Genomic DNA, 27,118 nt, shown 5'->3' on the forward strand with positions numbered 1-27,118 from the left:
TTTCCCCTGTCCCTTTCTCCAGGTATGAATTGAGTGTATCCTTGCAGCCCTCTTTTTATATATATTTTCCCAAATACACTTATGCATGTTGTTTTTCCCATAAATAGCATGCCTCAGCTTGCTTTCTGCCCTTCAACAGTGTTTTTCGTGATCTTGCCAATTACTGTCTGGCTGGTTCGCTCCTTTGCATTGCTGTGCAGGGTTCTGTCATGTAAGTCCACCACTTTCTATAATGTAGCCATCCTTCTACTGAAAACACACTGTCTCCAATTTTTCAGTAGGACAAACAGTGCTGCCATGAACAGCCTTGACGTGCATTCTTAGACTTGGAAGCAAGTATTTCTCCAAGACACACATCAAGAAATGGATAGATGATGCCACTGCTTCTTTAAAAGAGCCTCTTGGTTCTTCCCTCTGAAGAAGCCCTTTGAAGGCTGCATAGGTCTTATTTGTATCTGTTTTGCCAGATCCCAGCAGAGGCTGCCAGCTAGTGACTGCTTGCCACGTGTGGGGTCCCCTGTTTTCCTTTCATCTCTTCACTTCTCAGTCTCTTCACCTGAGTCTCTTCTCTGATTCCTCTTCGCCTCCAGGTCATTTCAAAGCAAGCAACCTCAAGTCTTCCTTCTTGGCCTTCTCTTGTTTCTCCAGTGTATCTTTCGCCTTTGTCAGAAGCTCTCTTCCCAGGCTTACATTAGATCAACTGGGGAGTTTTTGAAATCTACCAGTGCCCAGACCCACTTTCCAGAGGTTCTGACTTGAATGATCTGCAATGCAGTGGATCCCAGATGTTTCGTTTTTTCCTTAGCTTTCTGTCTGATTCTAATAGGAGGCTACAGTGGCGACTCATTGCCTTGGGGCATTGGTTCTCTAAGTGCGGTGCCCAGCCAGCAGTAATAGCACTCCATGGGATTTTTTAGAAGTATGAATTCTTGGGCTTGACCCTTTAGAACTGCTAAACCAGAAATTGGAGGATGGGATCCTGTAGAATAGTTTTGGTAAGCCCTTCAGATGATTGGGAAGCATACTAAAGCAAATTGGAGAACCGCTGCCCTCCTGTCTTTCCTGACTCTGTAATCATGGAGAAGACATCCTTATTCTTACCTCGACTCCTCTCCTGAACTCCAGCTGCCCCACTGACATACCTCTAGGGTGCATCCCTACATCTCTAGTGCTCCCCACGCCACTCCCAGCTTGCCAAGTGGTGTTCCATTGCATGTATATATGTATAAACACACCACATCTTCTTTATCCATTCATCTGCTGATGGACACTTAGCTTGTTCCCATGTCTTAGTAATTGTAAATAAAGTAGCTATAAATATTGGAGTGCATGTATCTTTTTGAATTAGTGGGAGTTTTTTAGGATATATACCCAGGAGTGGAATTGCTGGGTCACTCTTAATTTTTGAGAAACCTCCAACTGTCAATTTACATTCCTACCAATAGTGTACAAGGGTTCCCTTTTCTCCATATCCTCACCACCAACTTTAAAATAGTTTTATTATTAAAAAAATATTTTAAACTACATAGCTGCCGAGTCATTCTAGCACTGCATAGTGACTAGTCCAAGTTTTCCCAATCAATTTCAGAAACTCTATCAGAAGCTAAATTCTCTGAGATCTGTTTCTGGATTTTCTAGTTTCTTCCATTGGGTTTTCTGTTCATTCATAATCTAGTATCACCATATTTATTTACTGAGGCATTCCATTATATTTTGATATTTGGTATATTTTTTGGTTAATAATTTTGTGAAGGTTTTATTTTGTTTATTTAGGTTCAGAAGCAAAGGAAAGTTTTATTCTTTGATCAGAGAATGGTAATATTTGGTATTATTACTAGAGTCTACACATAACTCATTTTCAAAATTTTCCAAGCTGTTTTTTATTTATGTTCTCAAGTAAAGGTTGGTTCAATTTTGTCTCAAACAAAAGAAAAATAACAGAAACAAACTGTTGGCACTTATATTGTGTTTCCCATAATTTTATAAACTGTCTTAGGGAGAATGGGCACCTTACTGACACTCAGTCATCCTAAGAATGTGGTGCTCTTCCATCTACTCACATCACCTCTGAAGCCTTCATTAGCGTTTTAAAGTAGTATGCATATAGGCATTGTATGTTCCTTGTTATTTTTATACCCAGTGATTTTGTTGCTATTGTATGTGAGTTTTTATTCTTTTATATTCTCTCTCTGGTTGTAATATGTATATATTAAAGGCAGCAATTGCTACATAATCACTTTGGGACTCATTCTTGACGTCCTCCCTTCTCATCCCTGTGATAACATCCTTCACCATGTCCTGTTTAAAATACACTTTCTCAGTATCTAAATCCTGCCACCTCCACTCCCACACCCTAGTTAAAGCCACCTTCATCCTCATTTGAACAACACAATAGCCTCCTAGATCCCATCGTCCACACAGCAGCCAGAGGGATTTTTTTTCATAATGAAAGGAGTGTCTTGCCTAACGATTTTCTGTCTTGCTCTTACATTTAGAGTAAAATACAAACTCCACACCTGAAAGGTCCCATAACACCTGGCTCCGGTTTCACTCGCTCATAGCCCCACTCTCCATCCCCTCTCCCTCATTCACAGAACTCCAACCACAAGGGCCTCTTTGGGTTCTGAAACCCTTCAACTTCTTTAACTGTCTTAGACGTTCTCCTGCTGTTCTCTCTGCCCAGAATATTTTTCTGCTTGTTCTTTAAAGGGGTGGCTCCTTCTTACTATCTATTTATGTTGTTGTTCAGCTGCTAAGTTGTGCCTGACTCTTTGTGACCCCATAGACTGCAGCAAACCAGGCTTCCCTGTCCTTCTGTTTCCCAAAGTTTGCTAAAACTCATCTTCATTGAGCAGGTGATGCCATCGATCCATTTCATCCTCTGTCTCCCGCTTCTCCTCCTGCTCTCAATCTTTCCCAGCATCAGGGTCTTTTCCAATGAGTCGGCTCTTCGCATCAGGTGGCCAAAGGCTTCCATTTATCTAGCACATCTCAAAGAGCCTTTCTCTGTCCACCTAATCTCAACTATATGCCTTTTAATCTCCTCTACAAAGAACTGTGCGTACTTAATATACTTGTTCACCTATTTACTTATTTTGTGTTTCTCTTCCCCACTGGACTGTGAGCTCCTCTGCAAACTGCATGGTACACAGTAGGTGTTAAATAAATATTTTTTGAATAAATGAATGTCTTCCTGGTACCTAGTAGGTGTTCAATAAATATTTTTTAATAAATAAATGTCTTCCTTGTTTATATAGTCAGGGGCTGAGTAAGCATCTACTTTTTCCTGAGACTCAATAATTATTCTCCAATCATGTTTTAATTCCACACTTACTGTATATCAAACACTTCCATTTCTATATAAATCACAAGCTCCTGTCAAATTTCATTCAAAAACCTGACTTAGCTATCAGAAATCTCTTTGTAGTGTTTGAATACATCAGTATATGTGAGGTTCTTTTCAAATAGTGAAATACATACTGAATGTTACAGAAAAAGCTACCATTATGCGTAATTTATGAAAAAGCTTTTCCCTGAGGGTAGTGATGACACTGTATCTTCTTTATATATTGTTTCTTTATTTTTAAAAAATATTGTTCTCACTAAGAAAGTAATATATTCTTATTACTAAAAAAGGCAGATAATATGGGGGTAGGTATCACTGAAATGTAATAAGTATGGAAGATCTCCATAATTCCTGGTTTCAGAGATCACAGTCATATGGTTATAGCATGATGTAAATCCCTCTTTCTAGATTTTTTTTCCTATGCAGATCCTGTTCAGGTTGAGATTTTGCTCTTTTATTTTGTTTTTAGGAGCCAATTACACAAACAACACTGTGACTCATTTACTTAATAATACAACTTGGACATGTTTATATGTTAAAACATACTGCTCTTTCTGACTCTGAAATAATTGCCCAATATTTCATTGGATTTACTGTTTCTTGATGGTTCCTTTCCCTTTCCACCTGGTCAGTGAAGTGGGGAGGACAGGATCTTGAATTATGTCTGTTTTCAATTATTAGGACCTTTATCCCTCCTGGACAAGAGGACCAAAGTCACCATTCAGGGAGTTATTCTCTACCTCTGCTCTGTCAGAAAAGGTGCTTAGAGCAAATATAAGTTCCATGAGGTCCAGATTTGTAGTCAGCATTAATGAACTGAACAATCAGCACAAAATAAGAAGTGCTGATTTTTAAAATGTATATGGGTGAATTTGTGTTGCTGACTATAATTAGAATTCAGGCACCACCACCACTGTGGTAAGTGCCCAGAAAAAAATTAAACATCCAAAGTATAATTGCTGTTTGTAACTGCACCTCTAGCACAGAGCCCAACAGTAGCTAAACTTTATTCCAGTTATGCTTGCCATGAATTTCCCTGATATGTACCGTCAGACCTGTTTTTAAGTGGGGAAAAAAAACAAACGTTTTTCTTTGTGCCAGCTTCTGATAGGGACTTGACAAGGTGCTAATTGCCAGGCTTACATTTCAGGAAGCAACCTATTTTCTGTTATTGGTGCCTATTAATACAAAGACAGTGCATGGTGAATATACCATTTCCAACTGGCACTGATTTGATGTCACATAATCTCATTACCATGTCAAGCTGTTGCATGCAATGCATCTGTGTTTTTCCACATTAAGTAAAAAATGAAATTATTTATCCCTGCCTCTAGCGCCTCTCCATTGTCCTTGGTAGTCACAGTAGCTGAGATATTTTGAAAAGTTCTTTGAAGACCTTCTTTGTAGCAGGCTTCCACATAAGCTCACAGGGAATTCAAATCCTGAACCACTTTATAACTAGAAGGCAGGCCTTCTGGCCATATGCTATTTTAATAGCAAGGACCATAGTACAGCCTGAATAACATAAAGGTACTGGGCTGAACTGAGGGCCGTGAGAGTTTATAAGGATGATTGTTGCTATGAGACCCCTGAAGAAGACCAGTGTTCACAAGACCCAGTCTTACAGGTAGGTCATTGAGTGGTCTGGGTGTTGGAAAAGCCTCCTCTTCATCAACCCCAGTTGGACCCATATCCGGAAGCCTCACAATTTGTGACTGACTCCCTAAACCAGACCCTCTATAGGCCTGGCTGGACTGATATCTGAATTTTTTCTGACGTCTAGATTTCTACTCTTTGAGATTGTGTTCTTCACCATCGAAATTTATGCTATTTTAAGCTTTGCTGTTGTTGTTTAGTCACTAAGTTGTGTCTGACTCTTCTGCGATCCCGTGGGACTATAGCCCGCCAGGCTCCTCTGTCCGTGGAATTTTCCAGGCAAGGGTTGCCATTGCCTCCTCCAGGGAATCTTCCTGACCCAGGGATCAAACCCCTGACTCCTGTATTGGCAGACAGATTCTTTACCACTGAGATACCAGGGAAGCCCGTGATTTAAGAATACAGACCTTGAAATCAGAAAGTCTACCTTTGAAGGCCCATTTAGCTACTCACTAGCTGTGTAACCTTGAGCCCGTTACTTATCCTGTGTTTATTTCTTCCTCTCCAAAGTGGAGCTCATGGCATTCCTATTTAATTGGGTTGTCAGAAGAATTGACTACAACCTAATCCATTGTTAGCTGAAGTAGTAAGCCATCACAAAGGTTAACCATTATTATGATTAATACCTTTACAATAGACAGCCTATTAAACATCTTCTGGCAGAGGAAATTACATTTTTGCATATGTAAATATTTTCTACCATATAAAAACATTTTTAAACTGTTCATTCAGTGGGGAAATTGGGTTCTGGCTAATGTTTTGGTTATGTAAAATATTCTGCCAGATAAAGAAAATCCAGTGTTTGAAAAAAATGCTAAATTGGACTTATTTAAGGACGCAAAGGAGAAATGAAAGGATATATATATATCCTTCTGAATGCAGAGTTCCAAAGAATAGCAAGGAGAGATAAGAAAGCCTTCCTCAGTGATCAGTGCAAAGAAATAAAGGAAAAACAATAGAATGGAAAAGACTAGAGATCTCTTCAACAAAATTAGAGATACCAAGGGAGCATTTCATGCAAAGATGGGCACAATTAAGGACAGAAATGATATGGACCTAACAGAAGCAGAAGATATTAAGAAGAGGTGGCAAGAATACACAGAAGAACTGTACAAAAAAGGTCTTCATGACTCAGATAACCATGATGGTGTGATCACCCACCTAAGAGTCAGACAACCTGGAATTCGAAGTCAAGTGGGTTTTTGGAAACATCACTATGAACAAAGCTAGTGGAAGTGATGGAATTCCAGTTGAGCTATTTCAAATCCTAAAAGATGATGCTGTTCAAGTGCTGCACTCAATATGCCAGCAGATTTGGAAAACTCAGCAGTGGCCACAGGACTGGAAAAGGTCAGTTTTCATTCCAATCCCAAAGAAAGGCAATGCCAAAGAATGTTCAAACTACCGCACAATTGCACTCATCTCACACGCTAGTAAAGTAATGCTCAAAATTCTCCAAGCCAGGCTTCAACAGTATACGAACCGTGAACTTCCTGATGTTCAAGCTGGTTTTAGAAAAAGCAGAGGAACCAGAGATCAAATTGCCAACATCCGCTGGATCATGGAAAAAGCAAGAGAGTTCCAGAAAAATATCTACTCCTGCTTTATTGACTATGCTAAAGCCTTTGACTATGTGAACGGGAACGTGAAAGCCACTCAGTCATGTCTGACACTCTGTGACCCCATGGACTATGCAATTCATGGGATTCTCCAGGCCAGAACACTGGAGTGGATAGCTGTTCCCTTCTCCAGGGGATCTTCCCAACCCAGGGATCGAACCCATGTCTCCCATATTGCAGGCATATTCTTTACCAGCTGAGCCACCACTGTGTGGATCACAACAAACTGTGGAAAATTCTTCAAGAGACTGGAATACCTGGCTACCTTACATGTCTCCTGAGGACATGTATGGAGGTCAAGAAGCAACAGTTAGAACTGGGCTTGGAACAACAGATTGGTTCCAAATTGGGAAAGGAGTATGTCAAGGGTGTATATTGTCATCTTGTTTATTTAACTTATATGCAGAGTACATCATGCAAAATGCTGGGGTGGATGAAGCTCAAGCTGGAATCAAGATTGCTGGGACAAATATCAATAACCTCAGATATGTATATACCACCTTTATGGCAGAGAGTGAAGAACTAAAGAGCCTCTTGATGAAAGTGAAAGATGAGAGTGAAAAAGCTGACTTAAAACTCAACATTCAAAAAACAAAGATCATGGCATCTGGCCCCATCACTTCATGGCAAATAGATGGGGAAAAAGTGGTAAAAGTGACAGACTTTATTTTCTTGGGCTCCCTGATCACCGTGGACAGTGACTGCAACCACAAAAGTGGAAGATGCTTGCTCCTTGGAAGAAAAGCTATGGACCTAACAGAAGCAGAAGATATTAAGAAGAGGTGGCAAGAATACACAGAAGAACTGTACAAAAAAGATCTTCATGACTCAGATAACCATATTTAAAATTAGAGATATTACTTGGCCAACAATAGTCCATATAGTCAAAGCTATGGTTTTTCCAGTAGTCATGTATGGATGTGAGAGTTGGACCATAAAGAAAGCTGACCTCCGAAGAATTGATGCTTTTAAACTGTGGTGTTGGAGAAGACTCTTGAGAGTCCCTTGGACTGCAAGGAGATCCAACCAGTCCATCCTAAAGGAAATCAGTCCTGAATATTCATTGGAAGGACTGGTGCTGAAACTGAAGCTCCAATACTTTGGCTACCTGATGCGAAGAGCTGACTCATTGGAAAAGACCCTGATGCTGGGCAAGATTGAAGGCAGGAGGACAAGAGGGGTGACAGAGGATGAGATAGTTGGATGGCATCACCAACTCAATGGACATGAATTTGAGCAAGCTCTGAGATATGGTGGGGGAGGACAGGGAAGCCTAACGTGCTGCAGTCCATGGAGTCACAAAGAGTTGGACATGACTAAGCAACTGAACTGAACTGAAGCAGAATATAAGAAAGAAAGAGTAAAGCTGTTTAAAAATGAAAAAAAAAAAAGTTTTGAAAGGGTAGCTAAAGCAAGGATGAATGTGAAGAAATACACAGTCAGTGAAATATAACCATACACCTGACATATTTTCTTTTTCAGTAGAAGTGTAGCATGCATACATGTGTGCTCAGTTACGTCCAACTTTGGGTGTCCAACTCTGTGACCCCATGGACTATAGCCCACCAGGCTCCTCTGTCCATGGGATTTCCCAGGCAAAAATATTGGAGTGAGTTATCATGTCTTTCTCTAGGGGATAGTCCCAACCCAGGAATCGAACTTGCATCTCTTGAGTCTCCTTCTGGCGGTTTCTTTACCACTGAGTTGCTGGGTAGCTTGCAGTAAAACAAAAAAAGCCCCATAAGCTGGTGATGGGAGTAGAAGGAGGTTAACAGGGGAAGGAGTGCTTGGTGGCCAGCGCTGTTCTCTGTCAAACTGAATCAGGAATCACTCTTCCTAACTGCTGCTGCTGTTAAGTTGTTTCAGTCGTGTCCGACTCTGTGCGACCCCATAGATGGCAGCCCACCAGGCTCCCCCGTCCCTGGGATTCTCCAGGCAAGAACACTGGAGTGGGTTGCCCTTGCCTTCTCCAACTCTTCCTAACTAGTAAGTGGGTTAGTCAGAAGGTGAGAGTGCAGATTTGGATGTTTAGAGATCAATTCCTCTGTGCCAGCCACTAAGCCAGCACCTCGGTCCATTCATTTTCACAGGACCCCTTTGAAGCAGGCAACTGTGATTATAACTGTCTTTTCAGGGTATGGAAAGGATACAGAGAATGCACTCTTACTCTATGCTCATAATCCTAAAGTAGGCATTGGAGAAAACCTAGCTCTGGAAATTTCTACTCTAGAAAGTAATAATCATGATAAGATTCTAATTAAAGCAGGATTTTTCTCCTAGGAGTAATGATACCATGAGATGATACCATGAGAAATGATACCTCCATCATTCCTGGAGTTCCATATGTGTGCATGCATGTGTGTCTTTGTGTGTGTGTGAGACAGAGAGTAAGAGAAAGAAAATGATTTGCAAATTAAAGGAAATACTGGCTCTGAAAACTAGAAACAACTTTCAATAATTATAATCTCATTCATTTAAGAAATATGTATTGAGTGCCTATTAGGTAGCACCAAGGGGTTACAGTGAGGATGGTGATCGATTTGCTGTTGCCCTCACATAGTTTAAAGTCTAACAAATAACACCAAACACCAACAAGATGAAAGGGGTGAAACAAAGTAGGGCAGAAGAAGTTCAGATTTCAGGAGGCATATAGCATCCTGGTACATCTCCCAACAATCCGAGCATTGTCAGATTCCATGCTAGCAAGGGTAGCAGCTGTCTGTGTTGAATGTGGACTTTCAGGAAATGGTGAAATTGTATGTGCACAGACTGCAATGCTTTCTAACTTGGCTTCAGTTTAAGAGTGGTTTCAATCTGAGCACTTCTGAATCATTTGTAGTTATGATGTTGAAACCCCTGGTCTGGAGGTCTCATTCTACAGTTACTGAAGGAGGCAGAATAAGGATCTGAGGCCCAAAGAGTCTCAAGCAATTGTTAGTGGGATTCACTTGGGGCTCCAAAGCCTGGGTAATAGCTAAAGTATGGTCTTCTGGAACAAGAAGTAGGAAAGGAACACCTGATACATAAATAACTTTGTAAAATTGCCATGAGCTAATCATGAACTATCTCAGAACATCATAAAGACCAGACTAGGACATTCCATGTAGGCTCAAAAGGAGTTATTTAGAACTGTAGATTTAGCTTTCAAATGAAAAGAAAGGATATTCTTACAGATCATACTCATCAGGCCAGGTATAAAGGCTGAATGGTCAGAAACAATTAGATGGCCATCTTTCTGTCACTAAGCTGCTTTTATTTACAGAGGTAATAAGTTTTGCAGGTAAACTGATTCCTGATTAAATCCCAACTCAGCACATTCTAGCTCTGTAATGCTGTATTGGGTCATTTAACTTTGCAGAGTCTAATTTTCATCATATGTAAAATAGAGCAGAACCCAGACAGCAGAACTGCTATGGTGATAGTTTAGTTGCTAAGTAATGTCCAACTCTTTTGCGACCCCATAGACTGTAGCCCACCAGGCTCCTCTGTCTATGGGAATTCCCAGGTAAGAATACTAAAGTGGGTTGCCATTTCCTTCTCCAGGGGATCTTCCTGACCCAGTGATAGAACCTGAGCATTCCAGTCTCCTGCAGTTACGACCGGTGGCTCTGCCTGCAAGGTGGGAGATGCGGGAGATGCAGGTTCCGTCCCTGGGTCAGGTAGATCCCCTGGAGTAGGAAAATGGCAACCCACTCCAGTAAACTAGAAAATCCCACAGGCAGAGGAGCCTAGCGGGGTCACAATCCATGGGGTCACAAAGAGTTGGACGTGACTGAGCACACAAGCACACATGCTACCCAGTACCGTAGACTTACCTATTCCTGAAGCCACTTACTGCTGACTACTCAGAAAACAGTTCATTATATTTCTGCCTCTTGGTGTTTGCCTCTCTTTTCGGTGTGGGTTTTCCCTTTCTGTGGAAAGAGATGGCTTTGCTTCAGATCTCCTTCCTGCTGTTTTCACTGGTGTTCTGCAAAGTCATATGTGATGTCATCTTTCACATTTCTGTTGACCAGACTGTCTCTCCCTAGTGACTCATCTGCATCATCACTCCTCTGAGATTTAATTTTCATGAAGAAGCATCCACAGAAACCTCCCATTTAATCTACAATAACATTCAATTCCAGTAAAGCTTGGGAGAAGAAAATGGGCTAAAATCTGTCCTTCCCTTAACTCCAGGTGACCTCAACAAGATGTTCTTTGTTCAGGGAAGACTTCTCTAGGGGGCCAGTTATTACAGAATCTAGTCTCCCCTCCTGCATTCAGGTATATTTATATATTCCTATATGTATAGGACCAACTTCCAAACTGCATACACATGCGTTTTCTTTTATAATTTACATTTTATTGGTTGTTTTGAGGCTCAGTACACATACATTTTAATTTTTAATGGATGTGCCAAAAATCTAAAATAAAATCATGTTAACTGTGATTCTTTTCTAAACAGTTATTCCAGTTTCCAGCCAAAAACTTGGTGACAAAAATTTCTTTAAAGGATACCAAATATAAATGTTTTATCATTTATTAATTTATATCATTTATTTATATCACATATTTATGTACATTAATTCGATATTTGCCTTCTTTAAATATGATAAAGTCACTTTAGGACTGCTGAAACAAAATAGAGGTTTATATTTATTCATTCATTTAATAAATATTTCTTGAGTTCCTACTATGTGCCAGACCCATACTAGATACTGAGAGAAACATCCTGAAATATCAGTGAGATAATTAAGATTATCATGAAATACTTAACAATAGAAAATGAAGTAAGAGAGTCAAAGATACGTCATACATAGCAAAGACAGTTGAGTGAATTCTCTTGATGATTTTAGCCACCTCCACCCAAACCACTCCCCCAAAATTTGGCAGCATTTCAGATCAATGATTTACTCATTATACACAAGTAAATCATTGATAATTATGATAGTTATCAAAACATTGATAAATATATATGTATAATTATGAACTTAGACTAAAGCGCTGAAACTGAATTTGAACCATATCTCTGACTTACTAGTTAGGGGACCCTTAAGGCAATGCCAAAGAATGCTCAAACTGCCGCACAATTGCACTCATCTCACACGCTAGTAAAGTAATGCTCAAAATTCTCCAAGCCAGGCTTCAGCAATACGTGAACCGTGAACTTCCTGATGTTCAAGCTGGTTTTAGAAAAGGCAGAGGAACCAGAGACGCTGGATCATGGAAAAAGCAAGAGAGTTCCAGAAAAGCATCTATTTCTGCTTTATTGACTATGCCAAAGCCTTTGACTGTGTGGATCACAATCAACTGTGGAAAATTCTGAAAGAGATGGGAATACCAGACCACCTGATCTGCCTCTTGAGAAATTTGTATGCAGGTCAGGAAGCAACAGTTAGAACTGGACATGGAACAACAGACTGGTTCTAAATAGGAAAAGGAGTACGTCAAGGCTGTATATTGTCACCCTGTTTATTTAACTTATATGCAGAGTACATCATGAGAAACGCTGGACTGGAAGAAACACAAGCCGGAATCAAGATTGCCGGGAGAAATATCAATAACCTCAGATATGGAGATGACACCACCCTTATGGCAGAAAGTGAAGAGGAACTAAAGAGCCTCTTGATGAAAGTGAAAGACAAGAGTGAAAAAGTTGGCTTTAAAGCTCAACATTCAGAAAACGAAGATCATGGCATCCGGTCCCACCACTTCATGGGAAATAGATGGGGAAACATTGGAAACAGGGTCAGACTTTATTTTTCTGGGCTCCAAAATCACTGCAGATGGTGACTGCAGCCATGAAATTAAAAGACACTTACTCCTTGGAAGGAAAGTTATGACCAACCTAGATAGCATATTCAAAAGCAGAGACATTACTTTGCCAGCAAAGGTCTGTCTAGTCAAGGCTATGGTTTTTCCTGTGGTCGTGTATGGAAGTGAGAGTTGGACTGAAGAAGGCTGAGGGCCGAAGAATTGATGCTTTTGAACTGTGGTGTTGGAGAAGACTCTTGAGAGTCCCTTGGACCACAAAGAGATCCAACCAGTCCATTCTGAAGGAGATCAGCCCTGGGATTTCTTTGGAAGGAATGATGCTAAAGCTGAAACTCCAGTACTTTGGCCACCTCATGCGAAGAGTTGACTCACTGGAAAAGACTCTGATGCTGGGAGAGATTAGGGGCAGGAGGAGAAGGGGACGACAGAGGATGAGATGGCTGGATGGCGTCACTGACTCGATGGACTTGAGTTTGAGTGAACTCCGGGAGTTGGTGATGGACAGGGAGGCCTGGCGTGCTGCGATTCATGGGGTTGCAAAGAGTCGGACACGACTGAGCGACTGATCTGATCTGTCAAATTATTTTACTTCTTTCAACCTCAATATCCTTATCTGTAAAATGGAATTACTATCCTGCCTGCCTCATAGAGCTGCTGTAAAAATTAAATGTTGTATTAAATGCACAAGGGGTAGCACATAAAGTTGATTATCATCATTATTATTATTCAGACAAAAGATTTTGACTTGAATTGTTTAGCTCCCTCAGTTGTCCTGTTCGTTTATTATGATTTCAAATATCTTCCTAAGATTTTTGTTTTTAAGACTTGTTTATAGATTTAAATCCAGAGGTAAGCTCGTAACACTTAAGAGAGGGTGAATAAACTCCCTGAGAATGAGAAATTCAGAAAGCCAGACTCCTAATCAGTTCAGGAAGTTCCAAGAGAAACTTTGTATTTTTAGTCCCTATCAGCTGTAGAGATGGTTATTTGTATCAGGAGCAATGTTAAAGAACCATAAAAAAAGTTCATCCTTTAATGCCAAGTCCTAGAAAGAAAGCCACTGAGAAAGAGCACACAATGAAACCTCTGTCCTTACATATAATCATTGCTATACTGTTAAGTTCTTTACAGGAGGGATTCAAATTGAAAAAGAGGAAAATTGTTTAATGGGAAATACTGCAATATGCTACCTTTTTGAGTAATTTTATGGTGGGAGTCCTAGAACATTTTCCACAGGAATCAGCTAAGAGTTTGATTTCTTGATGTTTTTCTGTTTCCTGCTAAACTGTCAGCAAACCTCAGACACTGTGATTGTGAGAAATTTTTACTACATAATGATAAGAAAGATTGTGTATTAGAAGAAATGTCTTTTAGTCAATACCTTGAAGGTTTAAGAAAAAGTTTTAAATATTATTCTTTAAAAATCTGATTGTGTGCTTAACAGGGGTTTCTATTTTGCCGTCTTTACACTGTGTGCACCAATCATAAATTCCAGTCAAGGCAACATTGGTCTGTTTGGGTTAACAACTTCTTTAGGAAATTCTATTCTTGCCAAGTCATTTCTCCCTGTATCAGGAGAAATATTTACATTAATATTTCCAGAGTAGTGGACACTTATAGAATATTGCTTTAGTCCCCCTTCCCCCACCCCCAACCCCAGTAGGCAGTCTTTGGTGTTTTCATCCCTGAGTGCCAGCCTTCCAAGCAACAGAGAACTCTGGTTCGGGACTTGGGGGCAAATATTCATTTTTTACAGAAATTGTTCAAAACATCCAGAATTAAACACCTCTTTCACTGTCTCTCTCTCTCTCTCACACACACACACATGCGCACACACATACATACACACCATCCCTCTCTGGCAGAATTTCCGACTTTAAAATATGCATCCCGTCAGAGGTAGGTATAGTTAAAAGTGTCAGCTTTAAACTGTTCCAAGCATTTCTCTGGCAAAAAGCAAGCGGAAGTGGTTGAGAAATCTCTGCAGGCACTGGTGCTTCCCCTCGAGTCAATGACAGTCCCCTCTCACTCTCCCCCGCTCCCCATATCTCTAAAACCCGAGGCACTTGGGGGCGCCGAAATCCCCGCCTCCTCTTGCTGCCCAGAGCAGTTCTTAACCTTTTTTGGGCCGGAGACCTACAGAAAGCTATAGACACTCTCTCGATGGGTCTGAGGTTGGGGCAAGCACAACTGAAAAGCTTTGGGAAACTTTGAGGAGACCATGAATTTGAAACGCATCCTGAACTGCCAGATGAGAACCCCAGCTCCCAAACGCTTGACCTGGGGCGGTGAGGCCAAGAGCGGAGCTCAGAAGCCAAACCGCCTCCCTCAGTGAGAAACTGTGGGACGAGAAGGCGCTCCTGCGCTGGGCCACTTTCACTTGTGAGAAACCAAAAGGAGACAGGGACAGAAAGAGAGAAAGAGAAGAGAGAGAGATGGGGACCGTGTAGAAAGAGAAAAGGGATGGGGGAGATGCGGGAACTAGAGAGGTACACAGAGGGACGGGGAGAAGAGACTACAAGCGGGAAAGGGGGCAGAGAGCGGACTGACAGGGCGAGGGAGAGAAGAGATTCCGAAGGGAGAAAGAGAGGATACGGGAGAGAGACTGGGAGCGCCAGGAAAAGGGGAGAACGTTCTCTACTCTGTCTTGCCAGGGCAGGGAGTCTCAGAAAAGCCCGTCCCGGGGAGATGGCGGACCGCACTCGGCGCCCCTGCGCTCCCGGCGACTCTGCGAGCAGCAAGTACCGCACAGCAGCCGAGGAGCCGAGTGGCAGGAGGCGGTCCCCACTCACTCCGCTTTCTCCTCCCCTCTCCGAGAGGCGGGGACCTGAGTATTTGAGTAGCGCCCCCCCTCCGCCCCCCAGCCCCCCATTCAAGAAGCCGCTCCGCTATCCCCGCCAGCACAGGGCGCCCGGCGCGCCTCGGAGCGCACGTTCCGCGCTTTCTCCTGCCGGCTCCCTGGACATTATGCGGCCAAGCAGCCGAGCCCCAGTCTTCCTCCTCCTCCTGCTCCTCCGGCTCCTCCTGCGGCCCGAGCGGCTCAGCTCTCGGCAGGCGGCGGCGTTGCTCAGCCGAGCGCAGACGGGACCCTCGCCGCGAGACCTCAGCGACTCCTAAAGTCAAAAGTTGGCGGCGGGCACCGGGCTCCGCGCGCTCTCCGCAGCCGCAGCCTCGCAGCCAAGGAGGGCAGGAGGGGAGGGGGGTGGGGGCGGCTGGGGAGGGGTGGGGAGCACCATGCAGTTTGTATCCTGGGCCACACTGCTAACGCTCCTGGTGCGAGACCTGGCCGAGATGGGGAGCCCAGATGCCGCGGCGGCCGTGCGCAAGGACAGGCTGCACCCGAGGCAAGGTAACGAGAGTCGGCCACGGGGACCCTTCCGCCCCTGTCGCCACCTCCTTAGCCTCCGTGTCCGACGGCGGACACCCCGCAGCGGAGGCCTCTCTCTCCCCTCTCCTTTTCCTAGAAAGAATTATCTCCCGCTTTGCAGCTTCTCCCTTCTTTAGGTCATTCCCAGCCAATCTCTCAAAGAGACACTGTGGAAAGAACTTAGTCGTCCGCCCCCCTTCTTTTAGCCTGATCTTCCTCCTTACCCACGCCAGGCCCCAAACCTGTTAGTAATTGGGGGCACCAGCTCGTCGCATAATTCAGGGTATCTGTCAGGATCTATAATCATGTTATGTATTTTGTCTTGTTCAGTGTCTGACTCTGACAGCATCTAACACTTTCTGATACATAGTAGGTGTTCAGCAAATATTTGTCCAGTCACTGAAGATGAAGGGATTGACTTGAATGGGGAGGAAAAAGCTGGAAAATAACTTAGGAGAGCCCCCCCCCCCCTGCTGCCCCCCCTACACACACACTTCAAGTTAAAACTTGCAGAAAACTATATTATTGGTTCATGTGCCTCTGCTTCTCTCTACAGTGAAATTATTAGAGACCCTGAGCGAATACGAAATCGCATCTCCCGTCCGAGTGAACGCTCTCGGAGAACCCTTTCCCACGAACGTACACTTCAAAAGAAGGCGACGAAGCATTAACTCTGCCTCTGACCCCTGGCCTGGCTTCGCCTCCTCCTCTTCCTCCGCTACCTCCTCCCAGGAGCATTACCGCCTCTCCGCCTTTGGCCAGCAATTTCTATTTAATCTCACCGCCCATGCTGGATTTATCGCCCCAATGTTCACTGTCACCCTCCTTGGGGCACCTGGGGTGAACCAGACTAAGTTTTATTCCGAGGAGGAAGCGGAACTCAAGCACTGTTTCTACAAAGGCCATGTCAATACCAAGTCAGAGCACACGGCCGTCATCAGTCTCTGCTCGGGAATGGTAAGTGGACGCGCGCCCCCTCCCCTGCCCTGCCCTTTCACCTCCTCACCCGCTTCTGGAAGACTTAATTGCTCTCTAGCCTAGGACCCTCACTGCGCCGTCTCTCTGCTCTAGCATTAAACATGCGCTACTAACTTGTTTGCGTCCTACGCTTTGGGTGGCTACTCCGGCGAGTGTGCTGACACTTGAAAGAAGCTCATCCCCGACACCGCCCCCTCCACTAAGTCCCGGGAGGGGGAGTTCTGGATGTTTCGGAGCTTTCTAGGGTCCAAATTCAGCTCCACTGTTGAACTGCGTGTTGCCCCACACCAGTAGGTGGCTGGGGTGTCGGTTTCCAAACTCGAAGAGACGTCCTTGCCTTCTGCAAACTCGGCCGCCCAGGAGTGGAGCAGCTGAGCACTGGGAGAACCCGACTCCTTATTGGTGCATCTTGAGTCAGGGGTGTGGGCTGAGAATCCCCAGCGTCGGGTACGGGGAGTTCCTTCTGTGTGTCTTGGGAGGGCGGTGCGTAATCTAGAGTCCCCACGTTCTCTCAGGGTCTTTTTTCACGCGCCAGGAACCCTGAGGCTGAACTGGATTGACAGGGAACAGGTCCGGTCTCAGGAACGGAAGGGTGGGCCCAGGGTTTAGGGGGCGGGGAAGAGGGCGGGGCCTGTCCTAGATGCTTTGCTTCAGCAAGGAACTAGGAGTGGGGGTGCGTCGCAGTCCGACTCTGCACCCTGCTGGCGGGGTGGCCCCAAGAAGCAAAAATATTGGGGAGAGCTTGGAGAGATTTCAGTTCTCTTGAGATTTCCACTACCCATGGGGTGCCAGAGAATTCGAAAAGGGAGCCTGAAGTGCACATTTCTCTAGAGAGGGAGGGTGAGAGGGCGCGGAAGTCACCTCCATGCGTTGCAAAATACGCACTTAGCAGGGGACCCAAGCTGGTACCCCTACCCGGTGTTTATTTACTCACCGCCCCCTTCTCTTTCCCCCTCCCCCCGCCCCACTTGCCCTCTTGTCTGCCCTACACGACCTCTGCCCTCTCCCTTTTGTGAGATTTGAGGGTCCGCTGTAAGGTTTTGGCCCAAGTGAGAGCGGTTCTAGGACTTCCCCAAGCGACGTGCATTTCTGCCACGCGCTCTGACGCAGAAACTATCGTGGGTCAGGATCTCCCAGCGCACAGGGGCTGTGTGCCCTGCTCCCCAGTGATGCAATTACTTTTCTCCAGAGCACCCATACTCCCCGCCGTTACCTTTTCTAAGTGGAAGCTTGACTACTTACCCAGGGATCTTGGCTGCCCTCTTCGCGCGCTGTTGTTCGTGGCTCGCGAGTCCCAAATGTTGATGTTGCATCTATCTCCACTGCTCAACCGAGGGGTCGGGTGGGAAGGGAGGCAAGCTTGTAGACTGAGAGGAGGGAGGTTTAGGCTGCTGGTATGCGAGGATGAAGATGAACCCCCTTTAGCCCCAGCAAAGTTCCCAGAGTCGCGGTGCGTCGTTGAGATTGTTTGGGGGTGGGCGGAGACGGCAATTTGGCGAAATGGGAGGGGGTGCTGCATGAGTCATCGCTGCCCCGGGACGCCTGGAATCCTTCTGTTCTTGGAACGGTTGTTTGATCTGGGTGGGTCAGGTGCTGGAACCCAGAACATCAGAGTGTGCCCAGATCCCAAGGCTGTAACCCACAGTTCCAGAACCTTACTGATGGTGCTGCGTGTGTAAGTCAAGTTTGTAAACAGCCTTTACTCCTCCTCCCTCCCCGCCTCCACACCCTGCTGAGTGGCCCCAGCAGTGGTATAAACGTTTGCTGCGCAGGACCTTAATTTCTGCTGGCAATTTTAGGTGGTAACTCGCACTTGTAACTGCAGAGTAGTAACTCTCTTAGGGAACTGAGGGCCAGGACTTAAGAAAGACAAACTCCCTAGACCTTGAGGAGTCCATTTGTATTGCGCCTAATTTGCAGTCTGGCTCTTTTTTTGGAGGGGAGGGAGGTGCAGAAGATCTGGCATGTTATCTGAAAAATAGTGCGAGGTAGCCCTTTATAGCTGGAATGAATCTAGCTCCAAAGCCCTTGCCCCTTTGTCTTCCTTTTGGAATTTATCTTTCTTGGAAAGATGTCCCCGTACCCGTTTGGTACTTGTAGTATCTTGGCCCTCCTCCTGGCCCTCTCAGGAAATCTTCCTGGAAATTGTTCATTCTTTAGACTGGGCCATGCCGCCTTCCTCCCTTCCCTCACCCCACTGGTCAGTGATTAGTTTCCCTGAACTCCTTCTTAGATGTGTTTCTCACCTGTTCTAAGCACCCCTACTCTACCTCTAGGCCTCTTTGCTTCTCTCTTTCTCTCATTAGGGCTGATGTCTAAGAAATACTTCTGTCTGGCTTCTTCTCCTGGTCTTTTCTCTTTAATCCCTGCCACACACTGCTTGTAGATGACTGATGACAAGGTGCAAAATCACGTCGCTATCCTGTTCAGTTACTGCACAGGCCTCCCCACTGCCTAGTGAATGACTATAAACGCTTCCGTCTGGCACTTAAGGCCATTGCCACTGCACCTCCTCACCCCTTTGTACCTCCAGAGTCTAGTCTCATCTGTCAAGCTTTGCTTCACAAATCCTACATTTCAGGCAAACTGTTTTTGCACATTTCATTTCCCTCCCATCTCATAACCTTTGGGCCCTTGGATTTACTAGGTGAGTGACCTCAACCAGCTTCACATGCTCAAATCACACCCTTCTTTCAAAGTGTAACTAATGTATCTTGTTCCCCAGGAAACCTCTTCCTAGTCCTTCAGACTGCTGCCATCTCTCTCCACTTTCACAGACATATACCTCTCTCCCTGCTTGATGTTTAGTGTGCTCTCCCTTGTATTATGGCTCTTGCAACACATGTTCTATCCCCTTTCCCTGGAAGGAGGGTCAGCATCAATTCATTTCTCTCCCGCAGTGCCTTTTATATATTGTAGTAAGTACTTACAGCCTGTATTTGAATAAATGGTCACCTTAGCCAAGAAAGGGTTACTCTTCATTCAAACAACTGTGTTGTGAATCAGCCACAAATTAATTTGACCTCATTTATATTCCTTTTACTGAACTCTTATTATGTGTCTTGTACTGTAATAAGTGCTTTATGTGTCCATTATTTCATCTAAATCCTTACAACAGCCCAATCCTTGAAAGAACCCATTTTGCAGTTGAGGGCACTGAATCTTTGAGAGGTGGGGACTTGCTTATGGTTTCACAGGTAGCAAGTGACAGAGCTGGAGTTCCCATCCAGTCCTTCTGACCATACTCTTAACCATGGGCCAGAGACTGAATCTGTGTTCCTAAAGAGAATTTCAAAATTGTTGTTGTTGTTTTTTTTTAAAGGCACTAGACTAGAATCAGGGTACCTGAGTTCCAGATTTAGCAGGAGAACTATTCAGCTGCTTCTGTATCACTGAAAGGGACAAGTCAATTCCTGCCTTTGGACCTCGGTTTCCCCTTTTAATAATCAAAGATGCCAGACCTTCACCAGATGGGCTCCAAGATTCTTTCTCAGTATTTGTGGCCCATCTCTAGTAGCTTTCACATGTTGTAGTCGGTTTCTTGCTCTGTGCTCAGAGAGCACCAGAGTTGTGTTTTGAAAATAGGGAGAGGTGCCTGGGTAAAAGCAAACTTGTTAAATCACTTCTTCTCTGGAAGCCAGTTACTCTCTTATAAGATACTTGTCTTATTCTGACACTATCTTGTCTCTAAGTCTTATCTTTAAGTCAGGGATGAACCACATGGAGACTTTTTTTTAAAAAATTAAAATACTAGATCTTACCATTAGAAATACCAAATCTGCATACATAGGGTGATTTCTCAAATTTAAATTTATTTTTCAACTTCCCAGGACATTTTGACACTTAGCTGGGTTTGGGAACCCCAGTGCTTAGCCAAGTACTTTAAAACTTTGTCATGCCTAAGAATTCTAAAATGTCAGTTCTTGGGCCCTACCTACCCCCCAGATATTTCAATTCAGTAGATTAGAATTTGGGTGGAATGTGATACTTCAGTGCTGATACTGCCATTGATGTTCAAGGACAGTCATTTCCTGGATCCGGGGGAAAGTCAAAGGCCCTTGCCTTTTCCCCAACACTGAGGGAAAAGGAACCACAGAGAAGGTGAGAAAAGCTTGATTTTTTCCTTAAAACACTGCCCAGTGGCATGGCATAGGGAACTTTTTATTGCTCTTGTAATGTTTCCTTTGGGTGGTTCAACTTTGCAGCTTCATTTATAATTTGCAAACCTTGTGGGTATATGGGAAGGGGAGGAGAAAGAGTTACCGTGAAACTCTTAGTGATTGGCAAACACAAACTATATCCTGGTGGTTAGAGGCTGGCCAACTCTGCAACACCAAAAGCCACTTCTGTTCCAAGCCCTGACAAGGTATCCCTTTGCTAAGCACTTTACACACATTTTGGGCTTCCCTTGTGGCTCAGCTAGTAAAGAACCTGCCTGCAATGCAGTAGACCTGGGTTCAATCCCTGGGTTGGGAAGATCCCCTGGAGAAGGGAAAGGGAAAGGCCACTATTCTGGCCTAGAGAATTCCAAAGAGTCAGACAGAACTGAGCGACTTACACTTCACTTATACACATTATCTCGTTTAATCCGCACAATGACAGTAAATAATTTTATCTCTCATTGATAAACAAGGAAGATGAAACTCAGAGTAGTTAAGGAGCTTACCCAAGGTGGGCGAGCGAGTGGTGGAACTGAGATTGGAACCTTGGGCAGCCTGCCTGGAAAGTCTTATCCTGGGTCACTCCCTGTGGTCAGGGAAAGGGTTGACAAGAGGCTCCTCTGCCATTGTCCCTGGCGGCACCACCTTGAGTGCCTTCTGGTCAACATGTGCTTCCTGATTTTGAAGTCAGGATAAGGCTTTCTTGAGTAGGCTTTTCTCTTTGAAACTGATACTTGTCTCTGTTTCCAGGCTGTCTTAACACACAGAAACCCTCTTTCAGCAGCCTGGAGGAGTGAATATAAATCAGCTTAAGCACCAAGGAAATATTTCTTAGAGGCTGATTTGGATAGCAGGTTCTGTAGAGTCCAATCAAAGGTTAAGGTACTGATATGGCAGAGAGTGAAAAAAGAAAAATAAAAAAAACCACTCCAAGTATATCAGTAAGATTTTCAGCTTAAGGAGCCCTCATGGGAAAGGAGTTGGGTAAGATGGCACCACTTACTTGGCATTGTTCCACTGTCCTTTTCCTCCCAGTGGCTAAGTTATATTAAGTCAACCTCTCATCTCTCTTTATTTGCAGCTGGGCACATTTCGGTCCCATGATGGAGATTATTTTATTGAACCACTACTGTCCATTGATGAACAAGAAGATGAAGAGGCCCAAAACAAACCCCACATTATCTATAGGCACAGCACCCCCCACAGAGAGCCGGCGACAGGACAGCATGCATGTGACACCTCAGGTATTTGCGTCTTGCTTAAGCGGAGGTCCTACCTGTGTGAGCTGGGTTACTTGCCAGGCCTCAAAGAGGTAGCTATTTCACAGGCTACAGAGCTCTACCATTTACATTGTCTTTGTTATTCAGTCTTCAAGCCAGGTAGGTATATTCCCATTGTACAGATGTGGAAACTAAAAAGAAGTTTAGTAACTTGTCCAGTGTCGCACAGTTAATAAGTGACAAATCCAGGAGATGAACTCATACAGCAGTGACGTCAAGCCCACTCTGGGCAGAGCCACCTCTTGTTGAAGTTGCTGTTTTTAGGATTAAGCTTTAGTGATGTCTTGAGGCTGTTGTTATTGTATTCATTAGGACTTTTTTTTTTTTTTAACAGTGTACAAGTATGAAAAAGTCTTACAAATGGAAGGCACAAAAATTTCTATATGTTTACTGGAATTTTTTTTCAATCAACTTCAATGTAACTAATGTTCTGTGACTTCAGGAAATACAGGAACGGAGCTGTGGTTTGTGCTCTCAGGTGTCAGTTGAGTGCATATATACCTGCCATAGATTTTCTTCCATCCTGGTCAGATTCTTGGAGGCTTGGTGCTGACATGCTTGGCCGTTGTCCGTTATATTTCCCCTGGGCACGCTGGAAAGCTTATGCTTGTGTATGCTTCTCAGTGAAGCACCCTTTCACTATCTCTGATGCTTACTTATTTCTCTCTGATGGTCCTGTTTCCTTAGAAACCATCTGTCTGTTTGGTCCTGTGTTTTAGGATGTTTGTTAAAATAACCATCTTTTTTATTGTTTCTAAAATGGTATCCCTCCCCCCTATTCTTTATTTTTTAAAGTCTCTTCCTCAAATTAAGTGATTTCTCAGGGTGTTTCTGGTTTCTCCAAAAAGACCAAAATTCAAGACCAAGAAGGTCTTCCTAAAATGATCGCTTGTTTCATCTTGTATCTATATCAGGTTGTTCCACTGTGGCAGAGTGTGATGTCCTCTTCTCTCCCAGAATTATTAGTTCTAAAGTGAAACCTTTAATGTAGGATGACACTGGCTTGTAACGTGGTACAGCCGAGTCGTAGGGTGTGTCATCCGGCTTTATCCCATTCAGTCCTGTGTTCTTAACCACCAGGGCTAATTGGAACATAACTGAAATGTTCTGTCTAGACTCTCTACAGAGCCAAGGGGTAGAGATGGGAGTCTGGAGTCAGAAACAGATGTCAGGGTGCCAAGACTGCCAGCCAGCTGCAAGTTGAATGGCAATTCATATCTTTGTGGCCCTGCTAATAAGAATATAGACCTTAACTTCTGACTTTCTAAATCTGAACTAGGAAGTGCCTATTTTATGCATATGTGTAAAGAAAGGAAATATATCTCTTCCATTTCTATCTTATATAATGTACATTCAAAAGATAAATAACATTTTCATTGATCAATTTGTTGAACATTAGCACTTTGTGACACTCTTCTCCCTAAAGTAAAAGCAAACCACCATTTTTTTAAAACTGCCTTTTATTATTTATTATGGTCCTATTTTTTGCTGGCATTGGGCAAAGCACTTTACCTACATGACTTCACTTAATCATTACCACAGCAACCCTACGAGTCAGACACCAGTCTCCCCTCCATTGTGTCTGGTAAAGGAGCTGAGGCTTTCAGAGTTGGAACAGCTTGCCTGAGATCTCACAGCTAGTCCGTGATGACAACCCATAATTTCCTGTCTTATCTTGCAGCCTTTGCTGTGTACAGTTGTGATGTGTATGAGTGTGTACATTCAGGTGTGTATTTGTGTGAAAGAGAGAGAGAGAGAGAAGTCTCTTTTAATACTGTCATTCCAAAAATCCTCTGGGTTCATTTTCTTAAATTAATTACCAAAATAAATAGACATTTCGTTTTCTGGAACAGAGGACAAGTCATTGTCAAGTTCAGTTAAAAACACAAAAGAGAGGGAATCTGCAAAAGTAAGGAAAGAAGACAGCAAAAAATGGTTTTGTTGTCTTTACCATTTTTTTGAAAAAAAAAAAAAAAAATGTTTTTTCAAAACCACTTGTGTTCTAATTACCTGTACTGGGGCCTCTGAGCCATCTTCCAAATCAGCAGTGCCAACTTTTAGTTTTCTATCTGGTTTTTTGCTTGCTGGTGACCAATCTGGCAGACCCTTCCCTCACCCTGTGTGATGATTCAGCAGGCCGGCAGTTTTGATTGGCTCTTTCAGAGGTTGCTGTTGGACTGTGCCGCTCTGGTTTTTCTCTCCCAGCTGCTTCTGTACCCCTTCTTTGAGTTCATATACAGGAAGCTCAGAGCAATTGCAGAGAACTTTGGAACATGGCACGTTTCACCAGCAGCCATTAGCAGCATGGACAAGCAGATCAGAAACCTCCAAAATCCAGGGAGCTTTGGCACAGGGAGTAAAAGTAGGTGGGGGTGGGAGAAGTCCCTCTGGCCAGGGATTATCTGGCCAATGCAAATATCAGTTCATTCAGGTTCAGAGATTTTCCCCCTAAAAGCAGTGGTTGGTAATCAGAACGTGAAGTCGCTCAGTTGTGTCCAACTCTTTGCGACCCCATGGACTGTAGCCTACCAACCTCCTCTGTCCATGGGATTTTCCAGGCAATAGCACTGTAGTGGATTGCCATTTCCTTCTCCATGGTAATCAGAGGTAAATTTTAAAAGTGCCCTGGGAGCCTCATGCAGATTCTTTAAACAAACTCCTCTTGCAGGGAAGTGAGATGGAGCAAGAATCAGTGGGGTTTAAAAAGCATTCCAAGTGACTTAGAAGTTCAGTTCTATATGAGAGTTCCCAGTAAAATGAGATTTCAGGCAGTAAGCACTGTCCATAGCTGGCACTGTCTTTGCATCTCCATCACTGCTTTTCATCTTCACTTCTCATAAAGTGATAGATGATTCGAGCTAGAAGAAACTAGCTCTAGGTCAACGTGCTAGCTCTACCCAGATGAGCAAACTGTAGGGTTGGGATGTTAAGTTACTTGTTTACGGGAGTGATACTTAAATATTCAACAAGAAACCTTCAGAATTTAAATTGGCCAAAGGCTGGAAGCAGGCACCTGGAAGCCCTCTGCTGAGCTAGGTGTAACCCTTCAGTTGCTGGATGATGAGAGTCTTCCTTGGGGCAGGGCACTGTGGCTGTGACACTGCTTCCTACAGACAGAATAGAAGTCTTGCTCATTTCTGATTGTTAATGTATGTTGAATTTTCAAACAGGATTCTGAGATAAGTTCTGTTAAAAAGACATGTAGAAGGAGTCTTATGGAGTAAAAATGTTATGGAATTAGAAAGGAGTCTACAACATAATTTATTCATTAATGTGTGCATTTATTCATTCAACCATGAGCTATTTATTGAGTAACTTCTCTATGCCATGAGGATTAAACCATCTTTTTACAGTTAGGTATGTGACCTGAAGCACATTTAGAACACAAAGTAAGAGTAACATGAGTAACATGTCCCTTCCAAGAGGGTAGGTAGGACTAAATAAGTATGAAATAAAGAAAACTCCAGGGACAGATGGTAGACAATCACTGAATGGGAGATTTTTTTTTAATGATCATAAAAATAGAAATTAAGACACCATAGCTAGGTATGGTGACTCAAAATATTTGGTATTTAGACTCAAAATACCAAAACTCAAAGTTAATCATATCCCTGTGGTTAAGCTTAGAGCTTCTTGATCACCTGATCATAAAAAGCCAATAAGAGACTTGCCCCATGGTGCCCCTGCCAGTGAGTGGCAGGGCTAAGAGCCCTTTCTTTGTGTTTATCTCTACCTAATGCAGCATTTTGAAATTTTATTTCTTGCTACTTTCTCTTAGCTCAGTTTCTGTGTCTCTGTTTTCCCATCATTGGTTGTGTCTACCTATGTGCCCATTGGCCACTTGAGTGTCTATGCATTGGTTTGTGGTTTCCATCCTGTTTGTAGGTTCCTCGGGATTCAGGCTGGGGTGTGGGGTAGCTTCTCTTTCTTATGGTAGGCCCTTGTGACTGGTCTCCCTTGCCCACTGGATCCTCAGTAGAGGTCTTTGAGGTGACTGCCTGACCGCCCTAAACGCCAGGGGGGCCGAGTGGTAGACTCATGGGAGCTGTTTGGGAGAGTTTGTTGCTTTTTAAAAGCCCCCACCTGCTGATCCTTTGCATTGCATTTCCAGATGACGCCTCAAGTTCTGTTTTGCAGACACCTGCTATTTGCCTCTGGATTTTATGCAAGACGATTTAGTTGTTTTTGTCAATGAAAGAGATGCATTTCCCAACAGGTGAATGAGAGGAAGGCAGGAGAAAAGACCAACAGACCAACAGAAGGTTGTTCTGTTTGCCTGGACCTAAAAAACAGTGACTCTCTGTAACTAAAATGCCTCTCTCACCCTTCCATCTCAGCAAGGCTCGCTCTTTTGCTCTTCCTTAAGGCATTTAAGAGTTGTACACTCACTAACCCATCAGTGCCACTTCTAGTTGGACATTTGTGTAAACAGGTTTATATACTGAGTCTGGTGTTGTTTATTATAGCAAGTGACTGGAAACGACCTAAGTGTCTTTGGTTGAAGGATAGATCAATAACTGATGAAGTCTACATTTGATGGATTCTTATGCAGCCATTAAAAATGATGGCATAGATTTAGGTTAACAAACCCAGAAATAGATATATTAAGTGCACACACAAGTGATGAAGTAATATGAGGGTATGATCTCATTTTTAAAAATAATGACAGAGTATGTGGGAGAGCATGCATGTATAAAGAAAAAGATCTGAAGCAGTAGTCACAAAAATATTAAAAGGGACTATTTCTTGTTGGTGGGAACATAGGCAATCTTTACATTTTTAGCTTATATTCTTATATTTTTGTCATGATTCTATAATAGGTTCATAATCAAAAAATGCAGTTGAAAATAAAAGGAGGAGTGGCATATAATTATTTTGTAATCCCAAGACACTTGTCACCAGGGACAAATAGCCAAGTCAAGACCCCACGTTTCTGTCTTTGGGATGAGATAATC

The 27,118-nt window shown here is 43.5% G+C and overlaps 1 protein-coding gene and 1 long non-coding RNA gene across 8 annotated transcripts in view; one reads left to right on the plus strand and one right to left on the minus strand.

Moving 5' to 3' along the window:
• Nucleotides 1-18,430, minus strand: part of LOC139178686 (uncharacterized) — a 321,381-nt gene extending 302,951 nt beyond the window's left edge. For 3 of the 5 annotated variants that reach the window (XR_011563129.1, XR_011563128.1, XR_011563130.1), the window contains exon 1: nt 17,966-18,430. This is a non-coding gene — a long non-coding RNA (uncharacterized lncRNA). The remainder of the gene's footprint in view (nt 1-17,965) is intronic. The other 2 variants (XR_011563127.1, XR_011563126.1) reach the window with 1 other exon arrangement.
• The window catches only part of ADAMTS9 (ADAM metallopeptidase with thrombospondin type 1 motif 9), a 162,584-nt gene continuing 151,064 nt past the window's right edge, over nt 15,599-27,118 (plus strand). For all 3 annotated transcript variants that reach the window (XM_070777120.1, XM_019984324.2, XM_019984325.2), the window contains exons 1-3: nt 15,599-15,727; nt 16,302-16,702; nt 21,965-22,127. In XM_070777120.1, coding sequence (XP_070633221.1) covers nt 15,613-15,727; nt 16,302-16,702; nt 21,965-22,127 — 679 coding nt within the window. In that variant the 5' untranslated portion in view covers nt 15,599-15,612. The remainder of the gene's footprint in view (nt 15,728-16,301; nt 16,703-21,964; nt 22,128-27,118) is intronic.

The sequence above is a fragment of the Bos indicus genome, chromosome 22 (assembly GCF_029378745.1).
Source record: "Bos indicus isolate NIAB-ARS_2022 breed Sahiwal x Tharparkar chromosome 22, NIAB-ARS_B.indTharparkar_mat_pri_1.0, whole genome shotgun sequence".
In the NCBI taxonomy this organism is placed as follows: domain Eukaryota; kingdom Metazoa; phylum Chordata; class Mammalia; order Artiodactyla; family Bovidae; genus Bos; species Bos indicus.